Genomic DNA, 23,257 nt, shown 5'->3' with positions numbered 1-23,257 from the left:
TAAACATCTATTGAAATATTTTTGTTGGCATTCAAGGAATAGGTAACATATAAAATGTTGGCATTCGAGGAAGACACCGTATTCACAATAGCTGATCAGATACCACTATATGTTAGCATCCAATATGAAATTAACATGAACATAAAAAACACAAGTTTAATAATAGCATAATGTTATGTGTATGCGGTGCAGTAGCATGACCAGTCATTCCATTACTCTAGCATTACCAGAGGTTGTCTGGCAAGCTATTTTCTGACTTGGTGCCATCCTAACGCTGAGATATGGAGAAACGGAATTCCAACCTCTTACATAGATTGTGGGAGTATCATTCCATGCATTAATGAGTCTTAAATTGATTGAAAGAAGTCTGGGTTCTAAAGTGTTTTGGGCTTGCTCGTTCCATAGCTTTGCCGCAATATACCTGAATGAATTTATATGCCATATGTGGTTGTTCTTACTGATGGATCGACTGCTTAATTCTGGTACTAGTGCTGGCATTAAGATGTTTCTGATAGTTGGTCTTGTTACTTTGAAAGCCTTCATAAATAAATCTGGGTGCCAACTCTTGGATTTTTCAATTTTGTTTGTATTGCTTTTGCTGCAGAAGTGCAAACCGAGTTAGATAATATATAAGAATGGCATAAGGTAAGTTTACCAAAACTAAAATTCAAATTTGTTTCCGGTGTAATTTTGATAGTGCTTACTATCTAAGTATATGCACTCACGCCTGGTTACAATCGATTATTTGTTTACACGATTAGAATCAATTGAGGTACGGGGATGTAAAGGTACGAATAAAGTAGAGAGTTTTTCATCGTTTGAAAGCTCTATTTTAATTGGTTAAAATGGTTTGATTCAACCAATAGAAATAACGTACTCAAATACTGCACAGCCAGCGGATTTCTCAACTTCCCGCAAACTCAGCTGTCAAAAACACACATGTTTTGAAAGATAATCGACTAATCAAAATGAAACTCGTCTACAAAAATATTGACAAATATGGCGCTGGGTATGTTGTTCTTTTCTGTACTTTCGATTGCGTTGAAAAAACATTAAATCATTACCAATTTGTATCAACTTCACACCATATAGTAGTCAGTACGTGGCGACGGTTACAAAATTTCATTGAGTATTTGAGATTGAACATTTTAGTTACATTGTATACTTACTCATTTATATTTAGATTTTGTATTGTATTCAGCATGAAAACAAAAAAAAAAAAAGAGAAAATTCAGTTAAAATTTAAAGGAGGTACAAAATCTACTTTGTTTATAGTTAGCTGCAATGAATAATGTAGGAGAGTTCTTCGTGATGTCATCACTTACCTGTGATTTGGTTTGGTTGGCAAAGAATCCATTGAGTGGCATAGGGTATCAACTTTAAATCATCATAACTTTTCATTTTTAAAAATAATTGAAAAATTGTTTTGGTTCCCAACATTGCTAATAAAATTCTTTTTATCCATGGAATTTTTAAATAAATATTCAGTAATTAGACTATATGTACATAAGATTTTAATTTAAATTTTATATAAAAATAGAGGTCGATATATAAATATCACTACAAATTTATTTTTCAAGTAAAAGAGTTATGCATTCACATACATAATATAAATTATTTTATCTAAATGAAACATTTTACAGAACAAAAATTGGATGTTAAATAACAAAGTTGTAAAGTTTTGAAAATTGGGATTCTAATTGTGAAATTGTCAATTGTTTATTTAGTCGTTTATTTGCCAACCAATTTGGCAGTTGATGATATGCAAATTAGTGAATATGATATCACTAATGAGATTGGTGAACTCTCCTATACACGTTTGCTGTAGCTTTTGTAACACAGTCTGCCAAGGAGCTACAATAGGTTCTCTTTACAAGGAAAAGCCCGTTTATAAGTCTCGTCATGTGACCATGTGAATGTGCAAGAGTGATTCCCTAACTCCTATTCAAAACCATAGGCAGTAGTTGTTTCATTTCCTCTGATCCTAAGATCCTCCTCTTTATCATGTATCATACATGTGTATTCATGAAATTGAATTTCTAATCTATACCTCCACCCCTTACCAAATTTATTACAGCAAAATTAGTATATGATAAAGCAAAGCTTCTTGCAATGTATTGTCCTATCGATTCTGTCTTTTTTGGCAGCACAGGAATAGAAAGTTTCAGGCAGTGACATTCTGTTGGAATTTCCATTTAGTTCTGTTTTCCCCCCTGATCCCACTTCCTCCATAATGATTTTATGTTCAAAATACCCAGTCTCTTGATATAAGTTGACCAAGAGTATCAGTAATCATGTTAAAAATTTATTATTGACAAATCAAGACTGGAACTTTATTGACACATATTGTAGCGGTCGGTACAAAGTCATTTCAAGCTTAAGAAATATTCCGTTGAAATGGAGAATTAAGTTTTCTGTTATGAAACATGAAGATCAAAAGAAACCCTTCAGCTTTTCTACCAAATTATCAATTGAGATACATGTAAATTTAACTTAAGTCCAAAAAACCTGCACAACAAATTTGCATGTTTCGTAACGAAATGTGAACAGTATAACATGAATTATCGTAAGCTGAAGTGAAGAATGTTCATTCCATATCCTGTCTTAAATGTTTGAAACAAAAAGCTGATTAAAATACTTGCTTGTAACTGATAATTCGATAGATTTCGAAAAATTTTACAATTCATTTTCTCGAACGGGCGCCATTTTTGTCTGGTCAAAATACCGCTAAAAGGTGGAGTACAGTCCTGATCATGGGTGATGTCTGAAAATGAGAGGGTGACATCACTTTGCTTTTGGTGTCATCTGAAGGCAAAGTGAATGACTCCATGGAAACTATTTTGCCTGAAATGCCATTAGCGTGAGCCCTGTGTATGAGATATTACATGTGATAAGAGTAAGCAAAGCTTGTTACTTACCATATTCTCCTGTGTATTCTGCACACTTGTGTTTACCACACACACAGTAACCCTCATTGGTAAGGGAGATCAATGAAAAAATCTAGTTTCTGTTTAAAACGTGTATTGGGAAATGAGGAAAAATCACCAGCAAAAGTCGACATTGAGATGAGAGGATTCTGTTGAATTCTCTGAAATACATATCATTTCATTCTTTCCAATAAAAGTATTTTTTCATGTTTCTCTGCATTTGCAAGCCAATATTGCGATGTATTGGATCCAGCTAAAATGTTTACATTTTCTGTTCATATGCAAATTAGTGTCAACTAGAACACTCAATAAGAAATAATGTTTTAATTTGTCAAGCTTGTTTATTAATATTTGACAACTGGAAACAATTCACCAAGCAGATTTAAAGATTATTGACACATGTTTTGACCTTTATAATTGATCTTTTGTTATTTGGTAATTAAATGACAATGGGCCGAGGTTGGCACTCTCGTTATTTTGTATTTGTCGCTCCACTGTACACAGGTGAAGAGGTTATGATGACAGTATGTTCTGAGAGAAGAATAAGAAGCTAATCATGGTTTTTTGAACAAACCGTGAAATGTAAGAAAATGGCATTGATGGATAAAATGAATTAGATGCATGTAACAGTAAAATTTTATTTTATTTAAAATAAAACTGTTCTCAAAAATGCAAAATGGCATGATGTTTTTAGTTCTGATTCAAGAAATATCTCCAGAAAAAATCAAGAAAATTTTGGGGTATACTGTACACTCCACTCATGGAACAAAGAAAAAGTTGAAAAAAAGTATGGGAATACACAGGAGAATATGGTATGAATGGAAAGATAGCAGACATGTAGTTTTTCTGATCCTAGTCTTCCAGAAAGGAAAAAACCCTTAATATTTAAGATTGTTTGGTCACTGCAGAGTATTATTTAAATATGTCTATTTTCTGAGACCAAAAGTAAATTCTGTATTTAAAGTTTGCCTGTACTGTACTATTTAACACTCAAAATAATTTTTACTTGATGTTCCCTGTTTGTTGACATTTCCACACAACAAGAATTGGAAGAGCATTGTGGCTACATGTATGTTTTTTTTAGCATTAGATCCAGTCAAAAACAGCTATTACATCCATAGTGTCTTATGATAAAATAAGATCTGGATCAAAATACCTGTCTTTGATTGTAAAGTGTCAGTGTCTGTAAGAATCAGGCAGTGGGTGAAACATGTTATGAAAAAACCCACCATTTTGATAGTTTAATTTGACTATTTTCAACATCAGAATCAAGGAAAACAGACAAGATTTTCCTATCATGCTGACCCATTGAGTTACAATTCCATTGAAATGCACTGAACGTCAACATTTCAAGGGCAGATAACTGTCAAAAACCTCATTTTTCTATCATTTTATTAAAAAAATTTTGAGCAAAGCCAGTGATGCAAAGATTAAATAATAGTCTTTTCAAATGGGAAAGTTATCCTTGAGTGATATTTTATTGTCAGATCAGTGGGGTTTTAATATGCATGTTTCTGATTTTTTCTGTTTTGCCTGCTTCTTACTAACACTTACACTTAATGAGAAAAGGTAAAATATAATGCAAAATCCAGCCTACTTTTGATGTGAGGAAATGGAAATGTCAGCATGTTTAAATGATTGAAAATTCAATGAAAAATAAGATATTTGCATTGAAGATAGTATCAGCGTACAGGGAAAAAATCTTGTTCAACTGGAATCAAACTGGCATGCAAGATTTTTTCTGGAAAGTTATGTAAAAAGTTTTTGGAGTGTGGTACACTGCTGTACTGCAAATAAACCAACTTTTTGTATGCTGGTACATGTACATCGATTTAACCCCAAGAAAACTTGTTAATATCCAAATTAAAAAGGTAAAGGTTGCAGTGTCTTGGAAAATTTGTGCTACTTGTATGTTTCAGATAGCAAAGTAACTAAATGAATTAAAGAGCACAATACATCCAAAACTACAACCTTTTTTGTTCCCAAATGCTCGATATATATGCTTTCCTATGTATTCAGTGGTGAATAATGTTGAAAGATGGTGACAAGAACACTCTGCATACATGTATGATCCAGAAACAAAGGTGTTTAAATACATGTACATTTGTACATGTAGCTAAATCTGGCTTCACACTAAGAGAAATGCACAAACCATACATATTTGGCTTTAAAATATAATTAAATTACTTCACGAGACAACTTGTGCATATATTTTTACTTTTATTTTTGAAAGATTTTCATTTGTCATACATTGTTTGTTTAGAATTGCTACTTTCCTGTTCATTTCAGGTCTGTTGAACTGATTGCCGAAGAACCAGAAGACATGTGGCATGCTTACAATTTGGTAGCAGTGGGAGACACTCTTAGATCTACCACAATTAGGTTTGCAAATGCATAAGAAATACAAAATCAACAACTACATCTTCACACTTTCAACTATTATCCAATACAGTTGTTAGAACAGATACAAAAAAAATCACAATATTTTGGACTACCTCTGTGACCTCATCAGTATCTCCCTTTGATTTGCAGATAGCATCTGGTAACTCCTGAATATCAATATAGCATCTTGCATCCACATAAAAAAATATAGTTCCAGGGCGATGTGATGCTACATGGCCTGAGGAAATCACTGCTCATGATATTTTGCATGCCTAAGATCCATCAATTAATTAGTTCATTTCCTTGTTTTACCAAAGACTTTAAAATTGGCATTAACTTCTTCTCTGCCAAGCATGCAGAACATTAAAAATCCAAATGGGATGACAAGCCTACTTGTGGCAGTCGTGGGCTCTTCCTGATTTTAGCTGACACATATAAATTTTGCTCAGCATGTTAGATTAGTACAATGCAGCATCTTTTCAATTTACTTAAATGTTTTCAGCCTAAAATATACATGTATTTGTATGAAATACATGTATCTGTTAGAGGATGTAAAACTACAATCAATAACAATGTCTTATTTTCCAACCAACTGTATTATATTTAATACAGGTAGTTGATTATCTGCATACTGTATATGTAAATGCATTTTTTTATTTCAGTGACCATCTGATAAATTTGCTGATTTTGTGGTGTACTGTGATCTGTAAATTATAGATGCATTGATTTTAATACAGTAAAACATATCTGAACCAAGCCCTGAATAATCCAAAAGCCTGCTTAAAGAGGTAGATCGAGAGTAAGGGACTTAACTCTTTTCAAATCAGTTGAACGTTTGTTTTCAGCATTTTACATCAATCTCATATAAGTATCGAAGTAACTTGGACTGATTTCATTCTGTTTCAAATGAAAGATTAATAGGCTTTGGTGAAATAGAATATGATACCAACATATCACCGATTTCAAGAATTATGTCCCTTACCCTAGGTCTACCTCCTTAAACAAGACATCTGGTTTAGACAGTTTTCACTGTTTTTGATATTTTTATCACAAATAGAACAAAAACAAACTAACCATTAGAATCTTTGTCACTATTCTTTTCAATTAAGTTGAAATTTGGAAAAATGGTTTTTGCTTCGCAGGAAAGTTCAAAATGAATCTGCCACAGGAAGTGTTAGTGTCAACAAAGTGCGGACAACTCTTACCATTCAGGTTGAAACAATTGATTTTGATACCCAAGGTTGTGTTTTGAGAGTAAAAGGAAGAAACATACAGGAAAATCAATATGTCAAGGTAAGTATTGTTGTTTTATTGACTGCTCAATTGTACAAAGTATATGTAATCACTTTAAATCAGAGATGTAGAGAATTTGCACGCAGGCTACATTTGTATAACTCTGACAGTAAAAACTAAACCAAATATACATGACAACAACAATTCTTTGAACAATTAATTTTAAAACATGATCTGGTTGTACTCGTTCAAAATTTAACTGTAGTACCAAAAAAATAGTATCTTTCAACTTATACAAGAAGACAGTCATTTTGATGGAAGAAAACATTTATCATGCAAAAACTATCTCTGTACAAATTTTTTACTTGAAGTTGAGGAACATAAAGAAGTACATATTTACTTGTCTTGGATTACTTGAAAAGTCATTGTCAAATTTAGCTCTTCAAATATATCTTTCATTACACTTTTTCAATCAAATCATTCTAATTCTAGCCTTGCAGGAAATACTGGTATTGAAAACCTCTATCAGTATAATATTGTGAAAACAAATCTACTGAATTTAATTTAAATGTCAGTATATATATTATAGATGGGAGCATACCACACTTTAGATCTTGAATTGAACAGAAAATTTACTCTTGGGAAACATGAATGGGATAGTGTGGCAATAGACAGGATAGGTAAGTCTCTGTGTAACATATACATGATGGGTAAGTTTTGTAAAGTATGTTTCTGTGAACCATAGACATGATAGGTATGTTTCTGTGAACCTTAGACATGATAGGTATGTTTCTGTAAACCATAGACATGATGGGTATGTTTCTGTGAACCATAGGCAGGATGGTATATTTCTGTGAACCATACACAAGATAGGTATGTTTCTGTTTTTGTTTGCCGTACGCAGGATCCATAGAAAAGATTAACGGTCGCCCACTTGCCAATGGTGACCAGAAATGTGCCTAGGCGACCATTTTTTCTATTTCAGTAGCCGAGCTGGTGAATTGCAAAAAAAATTATTGTAAAAAAATGTTGCGGTTGGAGTTTTAACTGGCTACCATTTGATCGGAAACGTAGCATCCCTAGTTAAATTTTATCGGTAACCAGTTCTAATATGGAAATCGTTCATAACCGATGTCGGTTTCTTATTTAGAATTGCTTATTAATTTCCACATCTGGTATTTCGTAAAATGTGGAATTTTATTTCTGGGGTTAAAAAATTGTCATTTATGATGATAAGGAAGGGAAGGAGGGAAGAGGAGAAGAGTTGGCTACTGAGAGTGAGGAAGGGGGACAGGGAGAAGGAGAGAGTCAGGTAGAAAGAGAGAGAGAGATAGGAGAGAGTCAGATAGAAGAAGAGATAGAGATAGGAGAGAAACAGGCAGCTGGAGAGAGTCAGGTAGAAAGAGATAGAGATAGAAGAAGACATAGAGGTAGGAGAGAATCAGGAAGAAAGTGAAGAAGTGAGTGAGGATATGAAGAGGAGGATAGCAGTTATGAGTCAGACATGTCAGAGTGTGATAGTGATTTAGAGGTGGATTCTGTTTCTAGAATATTCAAACAGTCGACTGTTTCATGTAATAAAGTTTTGAAATTATATGAATTTGTTGAATTTGTTAATTCATTGAAAGAGATATATTATCCCCCCCCAAAAAAAAGCATATTTTTAACTTCAACTGCACTTTTTATGGTTTTCCATGGCTGTGGAGTGAATGAGTGAATGTGTGTGACAACAAAGCACACGATACAGTGAAAAAAATAAAAAATTATCAAGGAACAGGGCTTTTATTCCTGTTCTGCATCTTGATGTTGCATGAGAGTCTTCAACAATGAACAAATAGTTCATACCTTCAAACAAGTATTTTTACATACCAAAATTTTGTCTGAAAAAGTCTGGTCTACCAAATTTTTTTGGGGCTAATTGATTTTATAGTTTAGTAGCCCAAGTGGCTACTGGCCTCAAAAAGTTAATCTTGACACCTGAGGATAGGTATTATTCTGTGTGCCAAAGACAGGAAAGGTGTGTTTTTGATTGCCATAGACAGGATAGGTGTGTTTTTGTGAACCATAGACAGGATATGTTTGTTTCTGTGAACCATAGACAGGTTAGGTTTTTTTTTGTGTGTGCCATAGACATGATAGGTATGTTTCTGTGAACCAAAGGCAGCATATGTTACACTGGGTATGTATTTGTTAACTACAGACATGATAGGTATGTTTCTGTGAACCAAAGGCAGGATAGGTATGTTAGTGTGAACCAAAGGCAGGATATGTTACACTGGGTATGTATTTGTTAACTACAGACAGGATAGGTATGTTTTTATGAACCAACTTGTTTCTTTGTATACAATGTACTCCATGAAAAGTAATTACTGCAAATCTTAACATAGTAAAGGTCCTTATCATAAACATACATGTACTTAGATACTGTTAAAGTGAGTAGCCATGAACTTTTACGATTTTCCATTGGTTGTACAATGTTTTCTATAACAGTGATTTTATTTGAGCTACTTATAGTTAGGCCAAAAAATAATAAGCTTGTTTCTTGCTTTCCTGTCTACTCTTTTTTTTCACTATGGTCCTAAAGTTTTCATTCAGTAACTTTCATTACATTTGTTTTAATTTAAAACGTGAATATTTTCTAATTACAGAAATGGCCTGTGACCCCACTCAACATGCAGACTTGGCAGCGGTGGTCATGCAGGAGGGTCTTGCTCATGTTTGTTTGATAACATCCAACATGACATTGTTAAGGGCCAAAATAGAAACAACTATTCCCAGGAAACGAAAAGGAATGTGTGCTCAACATGATAAAGTATGCTTAAAATATATTGATGCATTGGAAACTATATCTGCAAGTTGATGTCTGTCTGTGTTTCCACATACATGTTTTCATTTCCCATAAGCTTTACACTGGAGAAAAAATACCAATGGAGCTAGGTTTTTTGATAATTTGCAGATATATACTAAGGTCTTAATAGATATCAGTGCAGTTTATTAGACTACCATATGGAGATGTTCATATTGTCAGGAATTAGTCATATTCTGCTATTGTGTTTTCAACAAACGGTAGTACTAATTGCTGTTTGGAGTTAAGTGTTTTAGAAATTACAGCAAATTGTGTGTCAAAAGTGTGTAGTCTGTCCACCATAAATATCGTGTCCATTATGAATGGTGTGTCCTCATCGATCCCCAAATGTACAGTGTTCTACAAATTGTGGGGAGTATTTGTCCCGTAAGGGGCAAAGTCTAGCTTATGTTGGTTATTTATCTTGGCAAGATTGGTTATTTTCCTTGGACTTAACTTTGTACTGTGACGTCGTTAACATCAATTGGTCTGCAGTCTACAAATCAAATAATTCCTATCTAAATCAGGCTTTCATGAAGGAACAAGTCTTAATTTTGACTGGAGTTGATGAGAAATTGATTAAAAAGGATTGTTTTTAATTTTTGACTAAGTTACGTCTGCATAACCAACTTTGGGACAGCTAATGCTTTGTGGTTAACGACCTTAAAGTTGGTTATTTTACAGAAATTGGTCAGAAATTCAAAATAATCCATAAATATATAGGTTTTGAAATAGAACTAGTTTTGAAAAAACAAACAGTTATGGGTATATAGACAGATTAGTAACTTAATGGTATGCAGAAATTTAAGGACAAAAAGTGAATGCATAATTAACTTCTAAGAGACTCCCGTTGGAAAACACACAACAGGAATTCAATTTGGTTAGAGATACTATAGCTTCAAATTAAAATTCAAGTATTCATCTACATGTTCAAGTATTTTTATTCACAAATATTTTGGACTGAAAATACATTCAGTTATAATTCCAAATAAAATGTATGTTTTTATGAAGTGGAATTAATGTCTTTTCCAGGGTTTGACCAAATTCTACGATCAGATTATACAAGCTGTATTGAGACATGTGAATTTTGATAGTAAGTATGCTTCATCAATCATAGATGTTCTCTAAATTTATTACCTTTTTGTAAGCGTGCACATAGGGCTCAGCAACTTACACAAAACCTACTGGATCAAGGATTGTTGCCTCTAGGATGTTACTAAAAAGTTCTATGGTCATCACAATGACAAATATGGAGTGTATTACAGAAGAAGAACCTAATCTGTTAAAGACGGTCTGCCTCTTTTATTATATTGATTAAGAACCCATTATTTAGAAATATGGTCGTAAAATTATTACTGGGGCAAGGGTGTGTTGCCCATATTGTTTCTAAGTCTCATTCTAGTTTCAGTTTCCGTTTCAGAATTTCCAATGCAGATCGTATTGAAATCTGAGGACAGATCTACATTCAATTGTTTGCTTCCGGGAAATCAAAACGCTGAAACACAATGCAAAATCTTCTATTTTATGCTTTTCTTAACATTTTTATCATTTTCAGACTAGATATCTGTAATTTTTCATCAGTATTTTTACACAATAAGATATTTTGTATGGAACGTCTAGAAACTAAACGTATAGAAAGTTGATCGTCTTATAGTTGTCTTTCACCGCTCAACATTCCCTAAAATATACCATTAAATAATTAAATACAGCACTTATAGAAGGTATTTTTTTACTTTGGAATTGTATTTATACTGCAACTGTTCTTTTTGAGCAGTCAAAATGCATTGACCATATATTTACAAGTGATATACGGTCACTAACTGAATGTCACATTGTTTTGAAGTTGCCAGGTTGTTGTACGCTTAGAATAAAAAAGTTATTTTCCTTGCTTAAAACATCTTTTTAGCTTAAAATTTTGTTGCAGTTCAAAGTAAATAACAGTACACTAACTTCACAAAAACTGATGTGCAAGTTAGGCTCAAATCAGTGAAAACTCTCTGCACAGCCTCAATTTTCCAGCAGTTCTAAGCCTCATCCATATGTCAGTTTTATGTCAAGTCAGTGCACTGTTATTGTCCATATACTATATCCCATTTGAATCCAAAAGCTCAGTATAAAAACAATAATACACATTTTGAAAGACTGTTTAAGTGATTCTAATATTTCAATTACCGGTAGCTACTGTGATTGTATTTAATTTTAATTTATAAATGTTTTTCAGTTGTGAAGTGTATTCTTATTGCCAGTCCTGGATTTGTAAAGGTATGTACATTGTATTTTACAGAATTAGGACTTAAATTGATTTTTTTCAGTTCCAGGAGTATGGTGTGGGACTAGAAAATATCTCAATCTGAATCCATGTGAAAAGTTCTATTTATAATTAACCTCAAAATTGACATCAAATTGTGATTCTGTAACTCTTTTTCAAGAATAACCTATCTTGTTTGATCGGGAAGAAAATAAACCAATTGGGAACAAAAAAAGCTTGGGCAAATTGTGTTTTTGTGAATATTGCATAATTTTTTAAAATTATTTTTTTCTGTGGAGAAACAGGCTTGGCCTTTGGAGGTAAATTCTAGGTAAACAAATCATCGACATATTTTGGATTTTAATTTTTAATTAATGAAAATAATTTAAAATTTCATTGCAAAAGAACTTAATATTAGTCTTTGATATGTAAATAGTTTATCTTTAAATTAAACAAAACAAAAAACACAAAAAATATATCATGTACAACAAATCTAGTGCATTCAAGTAAATGAAAAAGAGCATGAAAAAAAAACAAAAAATGAAATCACTAAACAAAAATTAAATATTTGTATATTTTTTTCAGACTTTTACAAAAATTGAATGCTACATGAGTGATCAAATAAAGCTTTGCAAACCAATCTCATCAACTTCATACACAAACCAATCTCATTAGTCATCAACTTCATACACAAACCAATCTCATTAGTCATCAACTTCATACACAAACCAATCTCATTAGTCATCAACTTCATACACAAACCAATCTCATTAGTCATCAACTTCATACACAAACCAATCTCATTAGTCATCAACTTCATACACAAACCAATCTCATTAGTCATCAACTTCATACACAAACCAATCTCATTAGTCATCAACTTCATACACAAACCAATCTCATTAGTCATGAACTTCATACACAAACCAATCTCATCAACTTCATACACAAACCAATCTCATTAGTCATCAACTTCATACACAAACCAATCTCATTAGTCATCAACTTTATACACAAACCAATCTCATTAGTCATGAACTTCATACACAAACCAATCTCATTAGTCATGAACTTCATACACAAACCAATCTCATTAGTCATGAACTTCATACACAAACCAATCCCATTAGTCATCAACTTCATACACAATTCTGGGAGAAGTATTGAATAAAAAAAACTAACACAGTTGAATTGGGATTGTGTTTGAAGATGTTATTTGTACATTTATATGGCAATTGAATTGAACTAGTACCATTTTCAATACAAATCTAGCAAGGCTTTTTAGTGATTATAATAATAGCTCTCTTTAAAGAAGAATTCTGCCCTGTATTATACCAATATTTCTACTATTAAATATTGCCTTGGAAAACCTGTACGAAATGATTTTCTCCTGCTTTTAAACAGAATTTAGCTTTTTCAAATCCATAATTTACTGTTACTTATCTCTTTTTTTTTTCAAGATATTTTTATTTTTGATTTTTCTTTTTTATTTGCTTTATAATCACACCTGTTTTAGACACGGACATTTAAATTTGAAAAGTTGATGGATAGGTAAAATTTTTAACGTTAAGATAGTCATAAATGATATCTATTCATCCTGAAGAGCTATATCAAAGTCAGAAGGCTGGCTAGGTATGTACTGAATGTTCAAAACAAATTGTCATAAATTGTTTTATCCTTAGGACCAGTTTGCTGAATACATGTTTACAATGGCAATTAAGATGGATTGGAAAGTATTAACAGATAACAAATCAAAGTTTGTCTTAGCCCATTCATCATCTGGTTTTAAACACTCGTTAAAAGGTGAGCAAAAAATATAGCCATTAGAGTACAGTAATAAATGATTTAATATTTCATACATCAGTGTCATAGATATTCTTCAGTTTTTGCCATTACATGGTAAAATTTGTTACTGTAACCTTTATCATCAAGGGTATAATGTTTTTGACCCGTCCATCCATCCGTCAGTCCATCTTCAGTTTTCTGGACTTTTTTCCTTGATGCTTGCAGATATTGACATGATTTTTGATATATTAGATCAACATGATAAGTTATAGGTCAAGGTTACGTTTCGTTCCACTCTGATGATTTTCATCGAAATTACGGGCCTTGAACTTAACAAAATTCACAGAAATAACAGTTTTCCAGACTTTTTTTCTAAATGCTTGCAGACATTGACATGATTTTTAGTATTTAAATTCACCATGATAAGTTACAAGACTAGGCTGCAGTTGGTTCTGCTCCAATGATTTTTACCCAAATTATGGGCCTTGAACTTACCTAAATTCACAGAAATAACATTTTTTTCGGACTATTTTTTCCTAAATGCTTGCAGATTATGACATGATTTTTGGTATATAAATTCATCATGATAAGTTATAGGTCAAGTTTATGTTGCGTTTCGCTACAATATTTACTTTAGATTAACTAAAACTTAAAGATTTCACAGTGTGGAGTTTTGAATTACCATTCTGAGTAACAGAAGTTAGGTAGAAGTTAAAGGTCTAAAGCCTAAAAAACACTCTTATTCTTTTTTTAACGGGGTCCTTTTACATGTATTTCTCTGCCCAAAAATTTACATTAGTATCCAACATGGGGACGCGTGGGGTATGTGAGCGTGCTGAGGTTCTTTAACTACAATAGTAATGAACCTTCAAAGTTAACAATTGTTATGTTCCTAAGGCAAAGATAATGGGAAAAATTTTGTTAGGAAAGAAAAGCTTTGAATAGAAAAGGTTACAAAGCAATAAAAAGGTTGAAATAAGAATCAGATTTCACATTAATAGGTTCCACTATACACTGCTGACAACAATTATATCACTATACACTGCTGACAACATTTATATAAAGATGCTTTAGACATCTAATTTCTTCTTTTTCCAGAAGTATTACAAGACCCAAGTTTAGCACCAAAGCTTGCTGACACCAAAGCCTCAGCAGAAGTTAAAGCCCTTGATGAATTTTATGCCATGCTGATGAATGATCCAGATAGAGCATTTTATGGGTACTTTTTACTCTTAATTTATCTTTGTATTTTCTTGGAGATTTGGATTGTTTTGATAGTAGGAATAGAGTTGTGATCTAGTTAGTGGTGAATCCATAGGGGGGATACAGGGGGTTGGCTTCCCCTCTTTTTAATAGAAAATTTGTCATTTTCTTGTGTCAAAAAATGGCAAGTAATGTCCCAGCAGCTCCCTTTTTCTGAGGAACCATGGCTGGCACCCCACCTTTTCAAAGTGTCTGGATCTTCTCCTGCTAGTTATTAAAAATCTGACATAAAATTGATGGAAAATCTCACGATATTTTTAAAAAATGATATACATTTATGTAATTATTGAAAATTAAACAAGAATTAATTGTTCATCCTTTTTCATTTAGTTATCATTGTTTGTGTTACTGTATGGATTTGGGACAGTAACACCTGTTTTTTAACGATAAAATGGGAGTATTGTTCAGTGTTCTTCCCAGACCATTATAGTGCTGTACTTTACAGCTCTATGATTTCTTAGCACTGTTCTATAATTTTGGAGGAAGGCCATAAGAGCTGTGATATGCCAGTAAGCACTGTGCTATTTAAAAACTTGAAACTTTAAATTAAATTTAGAACACTGTTATTTATAAAATTCTTAATTATTGCTCCTAAACATCTTGAATGAAATACTGTTCTTTGGAATGTTTGTTTGTTGGGGTTTAACGTCCGAGCAGCAATATTTCAGCTATATTCAGACGATTCTTTGGAATGAACACTATTTCTGTTTATACGTGCACATAATATGAGGCAGGTGTAACCTGTAAGAGGAGGAAGTTGATTATAAGAATATTTTTAAAATAATAATGCCTTTTCAGTTTTAACCAACTAGGATTTATTTTTCTCCTTAATTTAACAAAATTTTAAGGCACAAGCAATAAGTACAGGTTTAATGAATAATATGTATTGAAAATGTAGAGGAATAGATAGGGAAGTATTGAGGAGCGGAAATGCACAGAAGATATACAAAACACAATACAAAGAGATATATACACAACTAAACAAATCGTTTTCTTTTATTTTCTTTTTTCTTCCAGTGTGAAACATGTGGAGAAAGCTGCAGATTTACAGGCTGTAGAAGTGCTGTTGATATCAGATGAGTTGTTCAGGTAACTTATCATGGCAAATTGTTTACTGTCTGACAGTCTGTACACCAGCACTGTAATGGGATTTTTTAATTTGTTTAGTTCTAAAGAAACTGAACAGCAGAATTCTACCTTCTGTTAACTAATTTAAGGTTTCTATGAAAAGATATGCAAGTATCTCAATTTTTGTGTATTCACTTTCCAAGAAAAAATGTCACTAATATTATAAAAAAAGTTTTCTTTTGCCCAAGATCGCAGTAAATTGGAACTGAAGCACTCTCCATCAGCTTCAATACTTAAGAAGATAATTTTTTCATTAGGATTTATGGGTTTAAAATGAATGAAAAAAGGATTGAATGTATTTTGACCTGTAATCAGGATGGATCTTAGGCCAACTTGAAATAAATTCTTGGTTTTAGGCCCTCCTACTCATTTGAAGGTACCATATTAAGTGTTAGTTCTTAAAGAATCCGTTAGTGAATGAAATATGGTATGAAGAAAACACCATTTTGAAAGTTTAATTTGACTATTTGCACCATAAGAATCAAGGAAAAAATGACTAGATTTTTCTTATCATTTTTGGTTAAATGAGTTATAATTTTATTAAAATGCACTAAAATGGACATTTAAAGGGCAGATAACTCTGTAAAAAACATTTTTAAAAATATTTTATTGAAAATTTTCTGAACAAATCCAGTGATGCAGAGTTCAAATAGCAGTCTTTTCAAGTAGGGAAAGCATCCTTGAGTGAAATTATATTGTCAGTACGGTGGGTGTTTGACATGCATGCTTCTGATTTTTTCCATTTTCCGCTGCAAAATTCTAGGGATATATAGGTATCACCCCGTCTGTCTAACTCTGTTCAAATTTCTTGTTAGCACAAGTCCTCCTCAACTGCTCAAGGGATTTTTATGAAAATTTGTAGGAAAGTTGGGCATCATATGTAGATTTGCATGAAGGAATATAGTTATTGTCAGAGGACTCCAAAGGGAGAAAATCCAAATTCTGGGTTTTAAACATCTTAAGTGCACCTTTTCTTAAATTAATCCATTTAATGTAATGAAATTTTGTGGGAAGGTTGGGCATCATAAGTAGAGGTGTGTCAAGGAAAATAGTTACTATTTGAGGACTCCAAAGGGAGAAAATTGAATTTATGGGCTACCAGTATATACTGTAAATTGGGATATTTTTGCAGTTTTCTGTCAAAATGTGATTGTTTAATTTTGGTGCATTCAGATTGTTTCATTATGCGTTTTCTTCACAGTGGAATGAAATTATTCTAAATTATCCTAAAAAAGAATCTAATGCTACTAAGGGTCAATTTAATTGCTGCATTAACATTAGATATCTTTTGTCTCCTACTCACAGTTATCCAGTTGTTTTGATTCCATGGTTGATGAACATTCAAGTAGATAATCAGCACCTGTGACTTAACAAATCTGACTCTTATTATCAATGTTTTAATCTGTCATCCTAGTTACACTTTTGGACCCTAGGAAACCGTGTGACAGATTTCTTTCAAAGTTTGTATGATTGATATTCAGCGTTTGTAGTTAATCATATTGTGTCACCATTTTGATTTGGCAAATTTTACAGATGTTATGGAACCTTTAACTCCCAACTTTGTTTTTGTGGTGGCAAGGGACATATGGCTGTGAGTTGCTTGTTACAATCAAAAACCGATAAATTAACTAGTATTGACTATATTTTAGCTAAAAAGGTGTCCAAGACATTAAAGATAATTAGTTGAAATATAATACTAGGTTAAAAACCTTAGTCACTTTCGTTTTCTATACTTTTTTTTTGTTAAAATAATTTTTTTAAACTGAGTTTTCAAAATACGAGTCAAATTAATGATATATATAATGGCAGTCTGAACACTGATATATAATGGCTACCTGAATGTTGCATATGTTATATTTTGGTTTGTTTAATTTTTGGCTTTTTTAAGAGAGACACCAAAATCATACTTTGACTAAAATATCACAATTTATGGTATTTTACTTCATTTGAAGTGGAGGTATTCTCTTTGTGAGCTTGATTACAATATTTCTAGTTTTATTTCTACCTATGAAATTGTAAAAGGTACTTGTAGACAGTTAAAAGACAATATCAAAGAGAAAATTGTCATTACCAACTATTAAATTGAACTACAAACATTTTGTTTCCATTATATTAATAGTTCACAATATATTTCTGATTGATTAAGTTTTATATAAATCTATTCAACAGGGCTCAAGATGTACAGAAGAGAAAGAGATACATAAGGATAGTTGACTCGGTAAAAGAGAATGGTGGCGATGTCAAAGTATTCTCTAGTCTTCATGTTTCCGGTGAACGTAAGTATAAATTAAGGCATATAAAGCTTGAGGAGATATGTGTAAATTATTTCCAAATCATTTTGTTGAAGAAATGAAATATTATAATGGATTGTTGGATTTGACAAGAGTGTTGGGTTCTGGGTTTTGTAAGGTTATATAACGAGAATGGATATGGTGAATATGTTAAAAGAGACAACAACCCCACTGGGAAGAAATATGGCAGCTCAAGGCCACCCATGTGTCTTCAATGATGATAAGGAAACCCACATACCACAGGACAGTCTGCAGCTGGCCCAAAAACATTACACCCAGATACAGCAAAATGGTTGCTTCTTTATAATCCAGCATCATAACAGTTAACTCAAAGTAAACACGTAAAATTACATACAGAGGCCAGAAATTCCTGACTTCGGACAGGCGCAAAAAAAGCCATTGGGGTGTAAGTAATTTGACGTGATCACAACCCTCCTCTTTTTAAATCAGGTCACTGTGGAAAAAATGTTTCACAATTAAATGCAACTCAAAAACAGTTCATATCTGTTTAAAACTAATGAAGGGAGATAAATCAGTATCCTTTGAAAAAGTACTTCTTTTTACAGAAAAGAAATAAAACCATAGTAAATGCATTCACATGAAACATTCAAGTTTATCATTTGAACTTCATAAGTTTTAAATGTATATGAACTGTTAAAACTCTTGGAATATACTTTATTTTAGGAGTTAATCATTCCATACATGTGAATTGAAATATCTTTGTTTTTCATTATATATCACTTAGTTGAAAAATTTTCTTTTAAAATCAACAATTTATAGTTTAACAAGTTTATTATACTACCACTCAAGGAGTGGGTAGAATCACCTTGTCCATCTGCCATTCCCTGTGTCCGTCGGAATTTCGTTATAATTATCTTGGCTCCCCAATGGATGGATTTATTTCAATTCATTAAGATGGGGCATACATTGTACATAATTTTGGATGGTGTCCAATATAAATGTGGAATTTTGCCATTTTTTACTCTGTGGAAAGATAGAGAAAATTTCTGCTACAAAAATCTCTGCTCCCAAATGATGTATTAATTTCAAATTTGGTGTGTGGTTTCATATTGATGAGGCAAAGTAAGTGATTTTGGTTGCTTTCTGATATCTACTCAGTATGTTAAGTGAGGGTATGCCTTTGTTTTGACTGCATGTATTCTTGTCATATTACTGTTTTATTCTCCTATGAGTATAACCCTTCATGAATGCAACCTTTCTTCACCAGTTGCAAATTTAAAAAAATGTAAGCAGATACAAAAAGAAAAACAATATAGTGTCTTAATTTGTATTCACAGTTGGCAAATTAGTATGAAAAAAATAGTACTTGAAAATGTATTTTTTTATTTTAATAAATCAATCTTCTCTACACATGACAAAAACTATAAAACCTTTGAATAATTTACTATTTTGAAATCTGGAAAAATAAATCTCTTCACAGTTAACCTCAACATTTTAGAGTTTGAAATTAAAATAAATTTAGTTCAGTGTTGACAAGTGTTTGATTAACTTCAGGAATGATGGGTCTTCCATACTTGTCAGAATGGTTTTTTGTACGTATCCTTCCTATGAATAAGACTTGTTTAAGTTTTATTAAGAGTCATGGGGGTTCAAATTTTAAGTGTGGAAGGTCCTGATCTCTGATTTGTTGCCTGCCAATATATTGTACTTTTCATTCCATCTTGATTGCAATTGTAATCATGGATTCTGCAATTTCAATCTTATGACTCAATGGTCCACTTTAGTAAAACCAAAAGTTTTTTAATAAATGAAAAGGGTAGAAGGCCCAAGACCTAGGTAAATGAAATTTTAGAGGTCCTGAGTCAAAATTGAGAGTCCTGGACCTGGAACCACCAATTATTTGAACCCCTGGAATCTTGTCTGCATTATATAGCGGACCTGATTTTCTTTTGCTAATTAAATTCAGATTTGATGTGATTTTTTAACTGTATATTTTTGTTAGATTTTCCCAACAATGTCCATATTGTTTGTCAGCCTGATAAATTCATAATATGATAATTAATTGGAAAGAGTGAATAACCAAAATATTATCACGAGTGCTGAAGAACATGTTCTTGGTTCAAGTGATCATATTTTGATTATTCACAATAACCAATTGATTATCCTATTTATTATATAGATTTTCTTCATATTTTATCAATATTTACAACATGAATTTTAAATTTTGTGATTGGCAAATTGATAAAAGAAATATGACGCTTTGCTGAAGAAAGTCCTAGAATTAAATTACTGAATTTATTTCACAGTGTGAATTATCGAAATTTATTGAACTGGGAACATTTGATAAAACACTGCTATCTATATAATAAGAACTGATATTGGTTTTACTAGACTTACAGAATTCTCGATATTCAAATTATTTCTGGTTTTTTTTTTTCAGAATTAGGACAATTATCTGGTGTTGCTGCTATCTTGAGATTTCCAATTCATGATGAAGATTCAGATTCTGAGGACGAAGGCTGAACATGAATACATAATTACAAACTGTCTATTCCCTAACATCCAGGGTTCCTGTGCAATACTGATAGCTTGACGGAGCTGCCCATAGTTGTGGTGCATAAGTAAATTAGTTCCCTGTGCAGTGTGGATCTCTCTGTGTGCAAGGATGAATTAGTGGAAGAGATTCCTCATGCAGTGTCGACCTTTCTGTGTGTAAGGGTGCATTAGTGGAAGAGATTCCCCATACAGTGAGGATATCTCTGTGTACAAGGGTTGATCAGTGGAACAGATTCACTATGAGGTGTGGATCTCTTAGTGTGCAAGGGTGTGTTAGATGAAGCGCTCATTATAATCTCCTCCCCCCTCTCTGCAGGAGGTATATAGTTATCATGGTGTTTATCCCTCCACAATTTCTGCATTTCAGTTTTCTCTACAACTGCTTATCATACTAGCGATTCTACATTTTAGCAAAAGCTTGATATGTGAATGCCATATTGTTGTACTTTATTTAAGGCAGAAGGGACATCAGCTCCCTATTTGATGACTTTATTTTTTTACCATATAATTGCTTGGAGTGAGAGTAAGGGTATCCTTTAATCAACTTTGGTGGATCGATTTCCTTAAAGTCAATGTCTGTCAATGACTGAAAACGGTAAAATAAATACAATACAAAATGAAATCATACAAATTTACTACTTTTTTTCAGTTTACTAGTTTTTGTAATTTTCCAGTGGGCAAAAGAGCACAAATTACATTTCTTATTCCATGATACATCTGTTCATTTGTAAAAATTGAAGTAAGTTCTAATTAATATGTTTGTTTTTTTATGATTCTTTTGAAAATTGTAGGTTTACTGTAGGTTACCTATTAAAATCTGGATTTTTTTCAATTTCTGCTTTGTTTGTAGACCTCATAAAATCATTCCTGATTTCTAACACAGATGTATGTCTAAATTATTTCTTCTTTGTTAACTTTTTTGTTAGTTAAAAAGACTGAGAATGATTTTTATCTTCTTAACTTGTATTGTATAAATGTGTATGTTTTTGTTTGTTTTTTTGTTTTTGTTTTTGCTATTCGTGGTAAATGTCAGAAACTGAAAATAAAAACGAAATTTTTTTTTAACCTTAAAATTTAGAGTTATTCCTCATATTTGTATACGTAGTAAATTTTAAGATCTCAAAAATTACATTTTGTGAAAATAAAATTACCCTTTCATACAGCAAAAACCTGTGTAAAATTACCACTTTTATGAAACTATTGTTGTACTAAAATATATTTATTAGAAAGCTCACTGTAAGATGTGAGTTTGTTGTGTATGTGAGCTAATCCATGGAAGAGTTTGTCAAAGGGAGAGTGTGTCTGTGTTTGTGGAATTCATTGGGTTGTTAGTGACCAAAGAGTTTCAAAATTACAGAAATTAAAACCAATGGTTTGTGACAAAGTCAGTAGCAGTACCATTGGGTTAACCTGGGTTTCGTGGTGAGAACCCATTTTTAAAAAAAAAATTTGTTAATTATATGCAAAATTTGGGCAAAAATGATGGAAGGAACAGATATGGTGCAATGCAACAAATGCACCATTTTAATAATAGCATAGAACCCCTTTTTTATAAATCTATGGATCGGCATCTGAATTCGTTATAAAAAGAAATAGTCATAAGATCTTCTTACATTTCCTTTTAACTGTTTTTTTTCTTTTAATAGCTGTTCAGCTGATCTTTTAGACACATATAGTGCAGCTCCTCTTCTTCTTGTCTCTATTTAAAGCATTTTCTCCCAGTGGCATTTGTATTGGTTTTCTTTTTTACTGCAAACTTAAAGTTCATGTCAGCAGTATTTCATCTGAATTTCCATATGAACAGTAATTTATAATTTCCATAACACCATATGAAGGCAATATTCTGGGAGAAATGAGCTGGTAAAATAATTTTTACTCTTTCTGTAGTTGGTGAATTATGTTGAAATTCATAAGATTTTGTCACCTTTCCTTTTAACTGTTTTTTTTTTCTTTAAATAGCTGCTCAGCTGACCTGTTACGCATATGTAGTACAATTCGTCTTCTTCTTGTCTAAAGCATTTCCCTTCAGTGGCATTTGTATTGTAAATGAATTGTTTTCCTATTTACTGCAATCTTTATGATCTCTTCTGTAAGTTAATGTTATGACACTACCATCTGCTATTTCTTGTGAGCAGTATACCATCTGAAATTTCCCTGTGAGCAGTATTTCATCTGAAATTTCCCTGCGAGCAGTATTTTATTTTAAATTTCATGTGAGCAGTATTTAATCTGAATTTCCCTGTGAGCAGTATTTTATCAGAAATTCAATTTGATAATTTCAGATTGAAGAGACCCAGTAGATTTTCTTCTTTTACAAACTATCTAAAACGTGCTAATTGTTGCCATGATAACAGATACAATTACATGTTGTCATAGTAACAGATAAAGTTACTTGGTTGGTATACTTTGTTATTGTTTTAATATTAAATTATTGATAATAAATAATAGATTTTTAGTCCGCTTGTTTATTTCTTTTCTTCCTACTGGTTATGATTACTAAATGATATCATCTAAATCATAAAAATTAATGTTGACTGCTATGTACGGAATTGGTGGTCAAAGGGGTTGGAACCCACTATATCTTGGAAAATTTTGTTAATTTCGTGCATTTTAGTGGCGAAATTTGACCAAGAGTAGC

At 32.2% G+C, this 23,257-nt stretch overlaps 1 protein-coding gene across 1 annotated transcript; it reads left to right on the top strand.

Moving 5' to 3' along the window:
• Positions 1–861: 861 nt before the first annotated feature.
• On the top strand, positions 862–23,074 carry LOC148606685 (protein pelota-like). The gene is made up of 12 exons (XM_088544837.1): positions 862–1,009; positions 5,217–5,309; positions 6,452–6,602; positions 7,132–7,222; positions 9,191–9,354; positions 10,420–10,480; positions 11,609–11,649; positions 13,318–13,438; positions 14,519–14,639; positions 15,701–15,772; positions 17,981–18,087; positions 20,504–23,074. Exons 1-12 carry the CDS (start codon positions 969–971, stop codon positions 20,584–20,586), a joined length of 1,146 nt encoding a protein of 381 aa, XP_088400963.1. The 5' UTR covers positions 862–968; the 3' UTR covers positions 20,587–23,074.
• Positions 23,075–23,257: the final 183 nt, after the last annotated feature.

Source organism: Perna viridis, chromosome 9 (genome assembly GCF_037379345.1).
Source record: "Perna viridis isolate PV_CMFRI_1.1 ecotype Kerala chromosome 9, ASM3737934v1, whole genome shotgun sequence".
In the NCBI taxonomy this organism is placed as follows: domain Eukaryota; kingdom Metazoa; phylum Mollusca; class Bivalvia; order Mytilida; family Mytilidae; genus Perna; species Perna viridis.
This window is presented reverse-complemented; position numbering and strand designations above follow the sequence as displayed.